Raw genomic sequence first — 16059 nt, forward strand, 5'->3', positions numbered from 1 at the left:
CTAGAAAAGATTAACCAGCCCAGAGTTACATAACTTTCTGGCAGGTGGGCAGCAGGAACTTCTAGGATAAAGAAAAGGCATTTCAGTAAAACCTTTTCTCATTAAAAAAAATTTTAAGTCATTTTTCAAGTATATAACCAAATCATATTCATGTATGATTTAGATATTCAGAATAAACATCCCTTTGTTCATATAGAGGAATATATCTTAAAGCCTGTTTCACATATAAAGTATTTAAAACTGACAAAAACAAGTGTGTGATTTTGTGTTTGAGCTACTACTGTATGACCAGTATTTATAGTGGGTCACATTTTCCAAAAGGTTTACTGTGAAAGGCAACGAAACCTCCCATCCACATTTTGTGTGTAATTAACTTAGTAAACTGTATTTTTAACTTACTTGCTTATAAAATGAATGTTTGTAGTTTAATTTTTGAAATTGGTAGCTCTCTTATTCCAGTGTTTATTTCTGATCAGATCTAACACTCATCTTTAGCTTTAGATATAATGCACAGTTCATCCAGATTTTCATACTTTCCATAGTTGGTTTCTGGGCCTACTCATTGCTCCTGTGTCTATCTTACATGGTACTTCTCTGCTTCAGTCTCCTTTCCTTGACAAAAATAAACAGGTATACTACCCGTCCATCTTCGATAAATCATTACTTTTATCACTCCACTGCACCCCCCATCTCTAATCTTAAAAATTTCTCAAAATCATCTTCCCTGTGAATTGGGGCACCCTTGTCCAAACAAAAAAGTAAAACAACCTTCTCACCTCCTCGCAGAGTCATTAGCTTCCAGTATCGTGTTGGAATGTTTTTAAGACCAGGTTAGAAAATTGCCCTCATTGCTCCATGTTTCCTCAGAAAAATCACTTCACCCCTAAACTTGGAAGCCATTTACTCAGGAGTAAAACATGTGTGCGCTCAGTCCTGTCCAATTCTTTGTGACCCCATGGACTGTAGCCCACCAGTTTTCTCTGTCCATGGGATTTTTCCAGGCAAGAGTATTGGAATGGGTTGCCATTTCTTTCTCTAGGGGATCTTCCCAACCCAGGGATCAAACCCAAGTCTTCTGCATTGGCAGGCAGATTCTTTATCACTGAACCATGAAGGAAGTCTTAGTTTTTAACAGAACAATAGACTAATACAGGACTACAGGATAGACTTAACTGATAGACTTAATAGAACTACAGGAAATAGACTTACCTCTCATCCTTAAAAAAAGGAAAATGAACAAATGGAAAATTCCAAGAATCAAGAGTCTTCCTCAAATTAAAATTCCACTATGTCTAGTTTACCACACTAATTCAGTTCAGTTCAGTGCTCAGTCGTGTCCAACTCTTTGCAATCCCATGGACTGCAGCACACCAGGCTTCCCTGTCCATTAGCAACTCCCGGAGCTTGCTCAAACTCTTGTCCATCAAGTTAGTGATGCGATCCAATCATCTCATCCTCTGTCGCCCCCTTCTCCTCCTGCCTTTCATCTTTCCCAGCATCAGGGTCTTTTCAAATGAGTCAGTTCTTTGCATCAGGTGGTCAAAGTATCGAAGTTTCAGCTTCAGCATCAGTCCTTCCAGTAAACATTCAGGACACATTTCCTTTAAGATGGACTGGTTGGATCTCCTTGCAGTCCAAGGGACTCTCAAGAGTCTTTCCAATACCACAGTTCAAAAGCATCAGTTCTTCGGCGCTCAGACTTCTTTATAGTTCAGCTCTCACATCCGTGGAAGTGATGTGAAAAACCATAGCCTTGACTAGATGCACCTTTGTTGACAAAGTAACGTCTCTGCTTTTTAATGTTCTGTCTAGATTGGTCATAACTTTTCTTCCAAGGAGTAAGTGTCTTTTAATTTCATGGCTGCAGTCACTATCTGCAGTGATGTTGGAGCCAAAAAAAATAAAGTCTGTCACTGTTTCCACTGTTTCTCCATCTATTTGCCATGAAGTGATGGGACCAGATGCCATGATCTTAGCTTTCTGAATGTTGAGTTTTAAGCCAACTTTTTCACTTTCCTCTTTCACTTTCATCAGGAGGCTTTTTAGTTCTTCTTTGCTTCCTGTTGTAAGGGTGTTGTCATCTGCATATCTGAGGTTATTGATATTTCTGCCTGCAATCTTGATTCCAGCTTGTGCTTCATCCAGCCCAGTGTTTCTCATGATGTACTTTGCATATAAGTTAAATAAGCAGGGTGATAATATACAGTCTTGATGTACTTCTTTCCTTAAAGACAGGTATAACTGACTTGTTAGATTTTTCTTTTCACAAAAATTTTTTGAGTGCTTGTTAAATGCAGAGTATAGCTTCTGCCTTCAAGAAGCTTGAAGTCTTGTAGGTAAGTCAGTCAAATAAACAGACACTGTATTTCATGTATATTTAGTTGTATAACCACCCCACCCTGCATACATTTAAAGAGCTGAAGTTGGAATAATATTGATGGCATGGCAGAGTTTAATTGACAGCATGTTTTTTTTCTTAGTGGTACATGAAAAGTCTTTTATTGATGATAAAAGATAGTGACTAATTCAGTGGAGTATGTTCAGTAATGACAATATATAGAAGGTACAAAGGTAGCACAGACAAGAAAGTTCTTAACTGAGTGTGGAGGAGTCAAGGGACCTTACAAGGGAGGTTATGAGGCTGATGAAAGAGGAATAGAGAGGGACAGCATATGCAGAGTGAATGGTGTGTTTAGGAGACAACATAATCTTCAGTAATGCAGGTGTATGAAATGGGAGGAGAGACTGCTGCCAGATTATGCTGGGTCTTGTATATCATTTGGGTGGAATGATTTGAATTTTATCTTGCAGATGATGAGAAGCACTGCATGATTCTCCCCTTTCTTTTCGTTGAAGGATTTATGTACCAAAATGTTCATAGTTACAGTTTTGAAAGGAAAGGTGGATTCAGAAGGTAAAGATGGAAGCACAGTACCATAGGGAATTATGGTAATTCCCAGTTGAGATAAGAACTTGACTCAGGCCATGGCAATGGCATTAAAGAAGAAAGGATTTGAGAAATGTTTAGCAGAAATATTTGGCAGAATTTGATGAGGGATATGAAATAAGAAGGCATTCAGGAAAGTTGTTGCCTCTGATGACTGGGACCACTAACTGTGATAAGCACTGCTGAGATTAGATTAGGCAGGGTGGGAGAAAGGAGACAGTGCTTCAGGTATGTTGAATTTGAGGTACCCAAGGGACATCAGGTGGAAGTAATGTACAGTAAGAAGTGTGAGATATGGATTAGGTGAAGGTGAGGGCTTGAGGGGTAAATTTGAGATTGGAGGCATCACTAGGTAGAAGTTGAGGCTATAGGAGTGGAGCAGGTTACAAAGGCTGAGTTGGAGGAGGGTCTCCTGATATGCGATCCTTGCCCTCCCTAAGGAGTCCATGCATATAACTGTCTATATATTTTTTTAATAGTCTATCTGAAAACATTCTGAGAAGACATTCAGTTCAGTTCAGTTCAGTCGCTCAGTCGTGTCCGACTCTTTGCGACCCCATGAATTGCAGCATGCCAGGCCTCTCTGTCCATCACCAACTCCCAGAGTCCACCCAAACCCATGTCCATCGAGTCGGTGATGCCATCCAACCATCTCATCCTCTATCGTCCACTTCTCCTCCCGCCCCCAATCCCACCCAGCATTAGGGTCTTTTCCAATGAGTCAACCCTTCGCATGAGGTGGCCAAAGTATTGGAGTTTCAGCTTCAACATCAGACCTTCCAATGAACACCCAGGATTGATCTCCTTTAGGATGGATTGATTGGATCTCCTTGCAGTCCAAGGGACTCAAGAGTCTTCTCCAACACCACAGTTCAAAAGCATCAATTCTTTGGCACTCAGCTTTCTTCACCGTCCAACTCTCACATCCATACATGACCACTGGAAAAACCATAGCCTTGACTAGACGGACTTTTGTTGGCAAAGTAATGTCTCTGCTTTTAAATATGCTATCTAGGTTGGTCATAACCTTCCTTCCAAGGAGTAAGCGTCTTTTAATTTCATGGCTGCAGTCACCATCAGCAGTGATTCTGGAGCCCAAAAAAATAAAGTCTGACACTGTTTCCACTGTTTCCCCATCTATTTCCCATGAAGTGATGGGACCAGATGCCATGATCTTAGTTTTCTGAACATTGAGCTTTAAGCCAACTTTTTCACTCTCCTCTTTCACCTTCATCAAGAGGCTCTTTAGTTCTTCTTCACTTTCTGCCATAAGGGTGGTGTCATCCGCATATCTGAGGTTATTGATATTTCTCCCAGCAATCTTGATTCCAGCTTGTGTTTCTTCCAGCCCAGCATTTCTCATGATGTACTCTGCATATAAGTTAAATAAGCAGGGTGACAATATACAGCCTGGACGTACTCCTTTTCCTATTTGGAACCAGTCTGTTGTTCCATGTCCAGTTCTAACTGTTGCTTCCTGACCTGCATACAGGTTTCTCAAGAGACAGGTCAGATGGTCTGGTATTCCCATCTCTTTCAGAATTTTCCACAGTTTATTGTGATCCACACAGTCAAAGGCTTTGGCATAGTCAATAAAGCAGAAATAGATGTTTTTCTGGAACTCTCTTGCTTTTTCGATGATCCAGCGGATATTGGCAATTTGATCTCTGGTTCCTCTGCCTTTTCTAAAACCAGCTTGAACATCTGGAAGTTCACGGTTCACGTATTGTTGAAGCCTGGCTTGGAGAATTTTGAGCATTACTTTACTAGCATGTGGGATGAGTGCAATTGTGTGGTAGTTTGAGCATTCTTTGGCATTGCGTTTCTTTGGGATTGGAATGCAAACTGACCTTTTCCAGTCCTGTGGCCACTGCTGAGTTTTCCAAATTTGCTGGCATATCGAGTGCAGCACTTTCACAGCATCATCTTTGAGAATTTGAAATAGCTCAACTGGAATTCCATCACCTCTACTAGCTTTGTTTGTAGTCATGCTTTCTAAGGCCCACTTGACTTCACATTCCAGGATGTCTGGCTCTAGGTGAGTGATCACACCATCGTGATTATCTGGGTCGTGAAGGTCTTTTTTGTACAGTTCTTCTGTGTATTCTTGCCACCTCTTCATTAGAAGAAGACATAAGTGTCCTGAGCTGTGTGTATTAGTTTGCTGCCATAACAAAGAATGAGTGACTTAAACAACAAAAATTAATTTTTTCACAGTTTTTGAGGGTACAAGTCTGAGATCAGGTGTTGACAGGGTTGTTTTCTTTGGAGGTTTTTTTGCTTGTAGGCCTTTCTGCTTGGCTTACACCATCTCCTCGTGTCTTCACATGGTCTTCCCTCTGTACCTATACGTGTCCAGGTTTCTTCTTAGTGTGAGGATCTTCGTGTGAGGATATTATTCATACTGGATTAGAGTCTACCCTAATGATCTCGTTTTAACTTAGTCATCTCTTTAAATACCTTATCTCCAAACATTCAGTTACTTGGGGTTAAGACTCCAAAATTACTGCAGATGGTGACTGCATCCACAAAATTAAAAGATGCTTGCTTCTTGGAAGAAAAACTGTGACAAACCTAGACAGCATATTAAAAAACAGAGACATCACTTGGCTGACAAATGTCCGTATAGTCAAAGCTTTGGTTTTTCCAGTAGTCATGTATGGATGTGAGAGTTGGACCTTTAATGAAGAAGACTGAACACTGAAGAATTGATGCTTTCAAACTGGGGACTTGAAGACTCTTGAGAGTCCTTGGACTACAAGGAGATCAAATCAGTCAATCATAAAGGAAATCCGTCCTGAATATTCATTGAAGGGACTGAAGCTGAAACGCCAATACTTTGACCACCTGATGTGAAGAGCTGACTCATTGGAAAAGACCTTGATGCTGGGAAAGGTTGAAGGCAGGAGGAGAAGGGGGTGACAGGATGAGATGATTGGATGGCATCACCGACTCAAAGGACATGAGTTTGAGTAAACCCTGGGAGATAGTGAAAGACGGAAGCCTGGCATGCTGCAGCCCATGTGACTGAACAACAACAGGACTTAAGCATATGAGTTTTAGGATGAAACAGTTCAGCCTCTATCATTGTCCAAGGGTCCATGACACAGAAGAGCTTTAAAGCCCTGGTTCAAGGTAAAAGGTTGATCCTTGAGAGCAGTAGAAAGTTTTGGTTAACCAAGCGATTAATTCTTTTAGTTAGGATATTTCTTTACCCAAGAGTATTCTGGTTAATTAAAGTCTTAGAGTTTACCAATTTATGTTCATTGGAATACTACTTTACCTACTGTTTATATTTAAGTTTACATGCTGTGGTAAAATAATTGCAGTGTACTGCTTTTAAGGGCCTTTTCTTTAAGACAAAATAATTTGGATCAGAGATTGTATAGAGAAAAGTTGATTACTTTGGGAAATATAACAAATGCAGAAGATTCCTTTCAAATTAGAAATAAACATAGGTGGCTCTTCATTTTATTTCAATAAAAATGAGGTTACTGTGCTGTAAAGAAACCATCTCTCAACTGTGTTAATTATAGTGTAATAATCTTTATTTTAGAACTTATTATTTTAGTTTTTGAATACTTAATATTAAAAAATAAAATATATGTAAGTTTGTATGTGATACTTCTGTATTCACTGCTGAGATTAAATGTATATTTTGTCATATTTGCCTCAGATATTTTAGGAAATAAGATGTTGTTGATATAGATTCCTCCTCTCTGCTTCCTTGGAGGTAACCAGTAAGCTGAAGTTGGGATGTAATATTCCCCAATCCTATGCATATTTTTATACTTTCATTAAGTGTGTGTGAATCTATAATGAATTAAATAGTATTAAAATACGTGTGCATAGTAACTAGGTTTTTAAAGTAATTCTTTTGAGATTTATCCATGTTGATATGTGCAGATCTGGACTGTTCACTTTTAATTGCTATGTATCAATAGTAAATATTTCACTGTATGAATAAGCTGTAGTTTATTTCCCTACTGAGAGACCATTTAATCTACCTTCTCCTGCGGCAAGCAGTGTGATGATAATTACACCAGTATACTTATGTGCTTATTATGTACCAGGTATTGTTCTAAGTACGAACTTCCCTGGTGGCTCAGATGGTAAAGCATCTGCCTACAATGCCAGAGACCTGGGTTCAATCCCTGGGTTGGGAAGATCTCCTGGAGAAGGAAATGGCAACCCACTCCAGTATTCTTGCCTGGGAAATCCCATGGACAGAGAAGCCTGGTAGGCTGCAGTCCATGGGGTCGCAAAGAGTCGGACACGACTGAGCAACTTCATTCATTTCATTGTTCTAAGTGCTTCCATACTTCGAGCATCCTCTGAGATAGGAACTGTTGCGCACATTTTACATATGAGGAAATTGAGGCAGAGAGGTTAGTAAATCACCTGCGGTCATATATATAGCTAGTGAACATTCCTGTACATGTCTGCTTGTGATATATGTGAGAGAGTTTCTCTAGAGAAGATATAAGTGTAATTTCTATGTATGCACATTTTCAGCTTTAGTAGATATGACTAAATTCCCCAGAGTGTTTGTATCAGTTTACAACTTTTGCTGGCAAATGTGTAAGAGCTCCTCTTTTTCTACTTCTTTGACAATACTTGGTCTTACCAGACTTGACTTTGTCAATTTAATCGAGCTAAGCAATATTTATTTTTAATAATTTGAAGAATTATTAAAATAATTTGAAAAATTCCTTCTTTCAAAAATCAATACGTAGAAAACCCAAGTGCTTTCTTTTAGGAAGTGTGCTGTTTTGAGTGAAGTATTTTTAAAGTATGGGGCTTCTCCAGTGGCTCAGTGGTATAGAACCTGCCTGTAGTGCAGGAGATGTAGGTTGGATCCCTGGGTGGGGAAGATCCTCTGGAGAAGGAGATGGCAACCTACTCCAGTATTCTGGCCTGGAGAATCCCATAGACAGACGGGTTACAATCCGTAGGGTCGCAGAGAATCAAACGTGACTGAAGTAACTGAGCACGCATGTGTGCATGCACATTTTTAAAGTATAATTAGAGGCTTTTCTCTGAATTTGAATATGAAAAAAAGACAGCTTTCTCTCTCAGCATTAAACTTTTATCTCCTACAAATATGTGAAATATGTAAACTTTGGTACCTTCATTTTAATGATTTTTACCTGGCCCATGTTATACCTTAAACTCTTATTCTTCTGGTTCCATATTTTTCTTGGGGTTTTGCTTAATTTCTTCCCAAATTCCATGAAATATAATTTTTAATGTATGAAAAAAATGGTATACCTCAGTGTACTGGATATCTCTCCGTGGCCCTTCCAGATCCACTTTCTTCCTATGTCCGCCTGCTCTGTCCCTTCAAGGCTGACCCTGGTAGACAGCATCTGTGGACTCTCTTGACCTTTGGTTTGGCCCGTGATACAGAGAGGCCCGATGGGCTACAGTCCATGGGGTCGCAAAGAGGCGGACATGACTGAGTGGCTAAGCACACACACAGGGTAACGGTACTTCCTGCCTTGTGCCTCTTGTCCTGGTATAATTATTAATAGGGGCTCCTACCACGTTTAGAAGTAGCTCAGTTTGGATGAGAAATGATATGATCCCCCTAGCCAGTGGGGAGAGGTTGGCAGATGTGTTAGGCTGACTCCATCCTCAACTGAAGATCGCAGCTCCTGTCAGGTACCCTCCCGACACAAGTCTCCCTCTGGGTTCTAGTAACAGTTCCTCCCTCACGTTTCTTCAGTTCTAAGTGTGGCAACAGATTTCTGTTATCACTCGTCCTAGGATATCATACTGTCCTTTCTGGTTTTCCTGTATTATTCTTGTATCTTTGTAAGTAGACCCTTTAGTAAGTAAACTCTCCTTAAATTACCTAATTTTAGCATACCGTCTCTTTCCTGATTGAACCTCTACTAATATACTATATTTGACTTGTTATATTTTAATTAAATAAATCTTTAAGGCGTATTTAAAACTAGGTTCAAAGTAGTAGTAATATGAATATAAGCACATTAAGTACTCTTTAATTTTCATATGGTACTTGTGAGTTGTTAATGTTAGTTATCTTTTCAGATGAAGTTGGAGCCCTTGTTTTTGACATTGGATCCTATACTGTGAGAGCTGGTTATGCTGGTGAAGACTGTCCCAAGGTCAGTGTAATGTTAGAGTTAATTGGATATACAGGGGCCATTCATGCAGAGTTAAATTCACGTAGAAAGTCTGACTCAAATATGGTAAAAGACATTAGTTGGTGGGAAATGACTCCTTGATAAAAACATGTAAAACTTGTAAATCGTTTTTGATTCTTCCAGGTGGATTTCCCTACGGCTATTGGTATGGTGGTAGAAAGAGATGATGGAAGTACTCTGATGGAAATCGATGGTGATAAAGGCAAACAAGGCGGTCCCACCTATTACATAGATACTAATGCCCTGCGAGTTCCGAGGGAGAACACAGAGGCCATCTCACCACTGAAAAATGGGATGGGTACGATGTTTTCTCCTATGGATTTGATTATAAATGTAGAGTACGTATAGTATATTTCAGATATAAAGCAGTGGCTGCTTATAAGTTGAATATCAGCTATCTTCTTCTTGTTTTTATTCCATGAACTGATGTTCCGGGCACTGAGAATACAAAGATGCATAAAACATGTTTCTTTTCTTAAGAAACTTATAGGTATAGAAGCTAGATGTGTGTGTATAAATATAACTGTGTTTGATAAGCAGTGGGGTTACAGAGGAGAGATATTTAATTCTATGGGGGTCAGAGATGGTTTTCACAAAGGAGGTAACTGTGCTGAATCTTGATCATGGAATAAGAACTAACCTGACTGACAAGACTGGGTAAAGCAGAGCAACCAGCATGTGTGAAGAGATGGTATTGTGGGAGGAACTTACATGTTTAGAAATGTCATCAGTTAAGTATGGCTGTAACAGTAGGTGCATTAGGGCCGGCTGCAGGAAAGGCAGGCAGAGAGCAATCATAAAAGGGCTTGTAATGCCAGGAGTATATTAAGCAGGTAACTGAAATGTTACCCCAAAGGAATTTTTAAACAGAGATGTGAAACGCTCATATATGTCAACTGGAAAGATTATTCTAACAGTAATACATAGGTGTGATTGGAGGGAGATACTAGAAATAGGAAGATCAGTTAGGGAGGTGAGTCCAAATGAGAAATGAAGAGGTTTTAAATTTTAACACTGATGGCAGAGATCCTGAGGTGGCTGTCTGAGATATCCAGGACAAATGGTACTAAGAGTTTAAACTTTCAAAAGTTTTAAAAAAAAGTTTCCTAGATTTTTGGAGTTACTGAATAAGGGGTACCATGCACTGGGGAAGGAGCAAGTTTTATGGTCTTAAAAAGCAAATGTAAGACCCACTATCACTCTCAGGTCCAGTTATTTACTAAAAGGATTCACAAGATTCAGCATGTAATGGTACCCATAGCTAAGATTTATTATGCCAAAAGGATACAAAGCAGAATTGACAAAAGGAAAAAAAGGGCATGCAGTGAAGTCCAAAGGAAACCAGCACAAGCTTCCAGGAGCTTACAGTGTAGTCATAAAGGATGTGCTTAAACTTTCCAGCAACCAGGAACATGTGTGTGTGGTCTGTTGTGTGTGCTCAGTTATGTCCAACTCTTTGTGACCCCATGGACTATAGCCTCCCAGGCTCCTTTGTCCATTGGATTTCCCAGGCAAGAATACTGAAGTGGGTTACCATTTCCTTCTCCAGAGGCTCTTCCTACCCAGGCATTGAACCTGCATCTCCTGAGTCTCCTGCATTGGCAGATGGATTCTTTATGACTGAGCCACCTGGGAAATCCATGGTCTGCTAGGGGAGCGCATTAAAGACTTAGCACCCTGCTTCACACTCACAGGATAGCTGTATTATAAAGACAGACAATAGCAAGTGTGATGAGGATATAGAGAAACTGAAACCTCCATATCTATTTCTGGGAGAGAATATAAAATAGTGCAGCGGTTTTGAAAAATAGTTTGACGGTTTCTTAATAGGTTAAATAAAAATTCACCTTATAATCTAAACAGTTCCACCCCTAGGTAGCAGTACAGAGAACTGAAACCTATGTCTACACAAATACTTAAATGCAAACGTTCATAGCAGTATTATCCATATTAACTGAAAAATGGATATAGTCCAAAGGTGCATCATTGGATGAATGGGTATACACAGTGTGCTTTATCCATAAAATGAAGTATTAATACTATTTGACAATAAAAGAAACAAAGTAACTGATAAAAGTCAAAATATGGATGAACCCCGAAAGCCTTATGCCAAATGGAGGAAATCAGATGCAAAATTCCACATAATGTGGAATCACTTACTCTAATATGGAATGACCAGGAAAAGCTAATTTATACAGACAGAAAGTAAAGTAGTAGTTGCTTGGGGCTGTGGATATTATGAGAAGTGATTGTTAAAGGGCATACAGTTTCTTTCTGAGGTGATGGGAATATTCTAAAATTAGGTTGTAATAAGAGTTGCACAACTGTGTAGACTTACAGAAGAAAATCTCTTCATTGTACACATAAAATTCATGTTATGGAAAATTATATCTCTATAGAACTGTTAAAGAACTGGAAGGATATTTTTTGTTACAAATATTTTATTTCTTATATTATCCTGATACTTGGAATAAATAACTATCTTTTGGATTTAGGAAAAAAAGGACTCAGTACCCATGGTTTTTATTGGTGACTGGTCATGTAGGTACCTTTTGCCCAACATGTCCCAAAACCCCAGACTTCCAGTATAAACCACACTGTTTGTAGAAATGGTTTAGGCACAGTGAACTACACTTATTTGGGTAAAGTTTTATATCAATGTAGGAAACTGTTTACCAGACAAGTTCCCAGATGCCAGCCAAGGGTCAGCCTTGCAAGCAGGCCTTTCTCAGGTTTGCTAAGTTAACTCTGCATAGCAAGCGAGTTTATTCGTCCAGAGTGTTTGAGTATAGATGCTGGTTTAATAAGCAAGTGAGAATGATTTTAAGACATAGAATTGATTTTTTTTTTTCCACCCAGAAAGAGTTCGGGATGTGAAAACAGGATTGAGGGTGAGATTCCTTATGAAAACTTACTCTGTATTTAACCAGTAGAGGTGCCTATGAAGGGGAATGAGATGAACAGTTAGAGAAGTAGGAGAAAATTCAGGAGAACACCAAGAAAATAAAAAATTCTAGAAGTAAAGAAGTCCAGTGGGTCTCATTGTTCTTAACTGTGACATTGAGATCTATGCTAAGAAGGGGAAAGAGAAGTTAAAGCTACAGAGGAAGTGCATTGACCAAAATATCCCATTCTGGACTTTCCCTGGCCTGCCTGCCAGTGCAGGGGACACGGGTTCGATCCCTGGTCCAGGAAGATTGCACATACTGCAGGGCAACTAAGCTCACATGATGCAGCTACTGAAGCCCATGCAGCCTAGAGCCTATGCTCTGCAACAGGAGAAACCACCACAGTGAGAAGCCTGAGCACTGTGACTAGAGAATTAGCCCCAGCTCACCAAAAATAAAGAAAGCCCATGGGTAGCAACGGAGACCGAACACAGCCAAAAAAACCCAAAACAATGAATTAAAAAAAAAACTCATCCTGATAGGCCTATAAAAATATTAATGTGTTGTACAAATGATGCCATTTCTTTGTTGGTCTGTGGCAGAAAAAGTTTGTAAACTCTTGAATCAATGGTATCAGTAATTTAGAGAGGTCAGATGAGATTACAGATGCGAAGGATCCACTGGATTTGCCTGTTACAAGATCATTAGTGACTTATGCAAGCAGTTTCAGTGTAATGGTTTGATGGAAAGCAAATTGGAAACATACTCTTCTTTAAATTTTTTGTAATGTCTTTATGTCTTTTTTCATACAGATTGTAGCTGTTAGCTCCAAATCATGCAATTCTGTTTCCTCTTACAATTTGAATTGTGTTTTGGGCTTTATAGTTAGTACTTAACCGAATACTATTTATTTGGTGTTTTAGGTCTGTTAGATACCTTAATTATATCTGGGTCAGGTCTAGGGGTTATGGTACTGTTGGGGCTGGAGGAGTCATATCTAGAAGACAAAGCTGATGTCTATATGAAGTACTGTTTTATGAGGTAGAGCTGTAAAATAAATCAATCAGTTCTGTATGTTAAAGTATTAGTGCTAAACCATTAGAAACAGTCTTCAGAAGTTGCTGTATTCATCTTCAACTAAGTATTGTTTTCAAGGTATTTATCTTATATTCTAGTTGAAGATTGGGATAGTTTCCAGGCTATTTTGGATCATACCTACAAAATGCATGTCAAATCAGAAGCCAGCCTGCATCCTGTTCTCATGTCAGAAGCACCGGTAAGACAAACTTTTTCAAGTTTTCTAGGTTGTTTTTTTAACTCATTTAAAGAATGTTTCCTTTTTCTTTAAAGAGATATAGAAATTGATATTTTGAAAATGAGGGTAAGGGTGATTCTTTTTTAAATACTCTTACAACTTTTATTATTTCAATAATAAAAATACTCAAACAACAACAGTAAAGCACCCTAGTGGGTTCTGGTGGTTATTTATCTATTTTTTTTCCAGGAATTTAATATCTAATTTCCTTTGATTGCTTCTCATTTTGGTTCATGAATTGTCCCTTATCCCTCAAGGGCAGTGTATATCTGCTTTTATACTCAATCTTAGGAGTGACTAGATTCACTCTTAAGATTTAATACTTCATGTTTATGAGAATCCTGATTACTCTATACTTTGAAAAGTCTGTAGTTTCTAGAATTCATAGCAGCAATTTTACTTTTCAAATAATAAACTTTATTAAATTTATTACAAATACATAGAGATAAATGTTGTAAAGATATTATTATGAAGATTTTCCATGGTACTTTAATGTTTTTCATTTTTGTTAATACAGTACTGAAATGAATTTTGAGATAAATCAGCATTTTAGTTTTTAAACAATAAGTAATTTGCATTTCTTTTTCCCTCCTCTCAAGTGGAATACTAGAGCAAAGAGAGAGAAACTGACAGAGCTAATGTTTGAACACTACAACATTCCTGCATTCTTCCTTTGCAAAACTGCCGTTTTGACAGCGTATCCTTGAAAGAGTAATACTCAGCTTCTCTTCATGGGTAACTGTGGTGCTGCTAAAGGTGATGTGCTCAGCAGGAAGACAGGAGTCAGTTGTTGCTTGTCAGAAGTTGAGGGGGTTTTTCCTCATTGCTTTTTAGATATCCATCTTTCTGTATTTCTTACTGGAACTGATGCGCATGAAAATGTGAGAGGGAGATGGGAAAGAAACACTCAAATTCTGCTCATTAATTTAACAAAGTTTTTTAAAAATTGTGTTTTTAGAAGGGGAATGTGAAGAAAAGGCCTAGATGAGTTCAAAGAATGTCATCTCCTTCCTCCTCTCCAATACCTGAGAAAAGTGGAAAGTAAAAGTGAAGTCGCTGAGTCGTGTCCGACTCTTTGCGACCCCATGGACTGTAGCCCACCAGGCTCCTCCATCCATGGGATTCTCCAGGCAAGAGTACTGGAGTGGGTTGCCATTTCCTTCTCCAGGGGATCTTCCCGACCCAGAGAGCCAACCCGGGTCTCCCACATTGTAGGCAAATGCTTTACTGTCTGAGCCACCAGGGAAGTCTGGAAGTTGTCTGTAAATTCATTTAAGATTTAATCACCAAATATTCTTTATGAGCATATTAAGGGACAGACAAAGAAATATTATGTCCTGACTTCAAAGAATAATGTAATATTCTTGTTGAAAACTAAATAACAGATTTAAATGGTACTTCAAAATAGCACTGGCAAAAGTCATTAAGAAGTACATGATTCATTTGAATTTTTCAAATAGCAATTATAGTTCAGTGGAGGAAGATTGAAGCCTGACAAACCTTGTAAAGAAGAGAGAATTTCAAGACTTCCCCGGCAGTGGTTAAGACTCCGCATTTCCAGTGCAAGGGACATGAGTTCATTCCTTGATTGGGGAACTAACATCCTGCATGCCATGTAGCGTGCCCCGCCCCCCCAGAAGTGAGGGAATTTAGTTGCAAGGTGAAGGGGAAGGAGTCTTATATTTAGAGTTCAAGTAACAGTGCTTATAAACTGATCTTGAATTAGGTACTTAAAATCAGCCTCACCTTTTATACATTTATCCTGTGTACCTCCCTGGATTGCTGTAATATTCAGCTGAATTTTATATGTGTGAGAATCACTGTGGTAGCTGTAATCTAACATTTGTCTGTCGTGCTGTGTCTTGGAAATGACTTGAGGAAAAGTGTGGAGGTGGAAAGGGTAAGCGTTCTTCACAGTGAGTTTAGAGTTGAAGATTTATATTCAGCTCTAGTGGGAGTTGTAAAAATAGGTTTAGGTCAGACAGTGGAAGCCTTCCATGTTGTATTTTAAAAATGTGAACTTTAGACTCGAAAGAACCATTGCAGGTTTTGAGCAGAGGGTAGAGAGCACTAGCAGACTCACTGTGTGCATTATCTCATTTAATTTTCATAATAACCCTGTCAAGAGTCAGAGTCAAAATAAGCAAACTGGTCCCAGTCCACAGCTTGAAAATGGCAGTTATGAATTTGAACGTAAGATCTGTTTGGCTGCTTCCTTACAAGGAACACTATATTTGTTTGATGTATCCCTTGGGTCTCTGGTCTAGATTGTAACCACCATCTCACCCCCTGCTTTTTTCCGTCTTGTAATTATCTGGTAAAGGAAGTAGATAGTCCTGTAGAATTCCTAACATTTCTGGCTTTTGCTGATTGGTGTTTTTTTACTGTGTTCTTCTAGCCTAGTTGTTCTCAAACTTTTATACCTAGAGCTTTTATTTATGTGGATCATATCAGGAAGTATTTGCCATATTAGTAATTAAACTTAAAAAAATTATATTTGCTTATTTTAAGTAAATTAATAATAAGCCAATTGCATATTAATGTAAATAAAATATTTTAATGACAAATAACTGTTTTCCAAAACCAAAGGTATTAATGAGAAGAGTGGCTTCGTTTTGCAATTTTTCAAATCTCTTTAACTTTGGACTTAATAGCAGAAGTTGGATTCTCATATCTATCTTTTTGCATTCAGTCTGCTGTGTATCATATATGACATAGCCTCTGGAAAACTCTCTT

At 38.6% G+C, this 16059-nt stretch overlaps 1 protein-coding gene across 13 annotated transcripts in view; it reads left to right on the forward strand.

Annotated features, from left to right (window-relative positions):
* The window catches only part of ACTL6A (actin like 6A), a 106503-nt gene that overhangs the window by 78127 nt on the left and 12317 nt on the right, over window positions 1-16059 (forward strand). For 7 of the 13 annotated variants that reach the window (XM_081571015.1, XM_081571016.1, XM_081571013.1 and 4 more), the window contains 4 exons: window positions 9005-9081; window positions 9244-9418; window positions 13184-13284; window positions 13923-14020. In XM_081571015.1, the coding sequence (XP_081427141.1) occupies window positions 9268-9418; window positions 13184-13284; window positions 13923-14020 (350 nt within the window). In that variant the 5' untranslated portion in view covers window positions 9005-9081; window positions 9244-9267. Of the gene's footprint in view, window positions 1-9004; window positions 9086-9243; window positions 9419-13183; window positions 13285-13922; window positions 14021-16059 lie in introns of all 13 variants that reach the window. The other 6 variants (XM_081571009.1, XM_081571008.1, XM_081571010.1 and 3 more) reach the window with 1 other exon arrangement.

Source organism: Giraffa tippelskirchi, chromosome 2, assembly GCF_054371585.1.
Source record: "Giraffa tippelskirchi isolate mGirTip1 chromosome 2, T2T-mGirTip1v1.2.pri, whole genome shotgun sequence".
Classification (NCBI taxonomy): domain Eukaryota; kingdom Metazoa; phylum Chordata; class Mammalia; order Artiodactyla; family Giraffidae; genus Giraffa; species Giraffa tippelskirchi.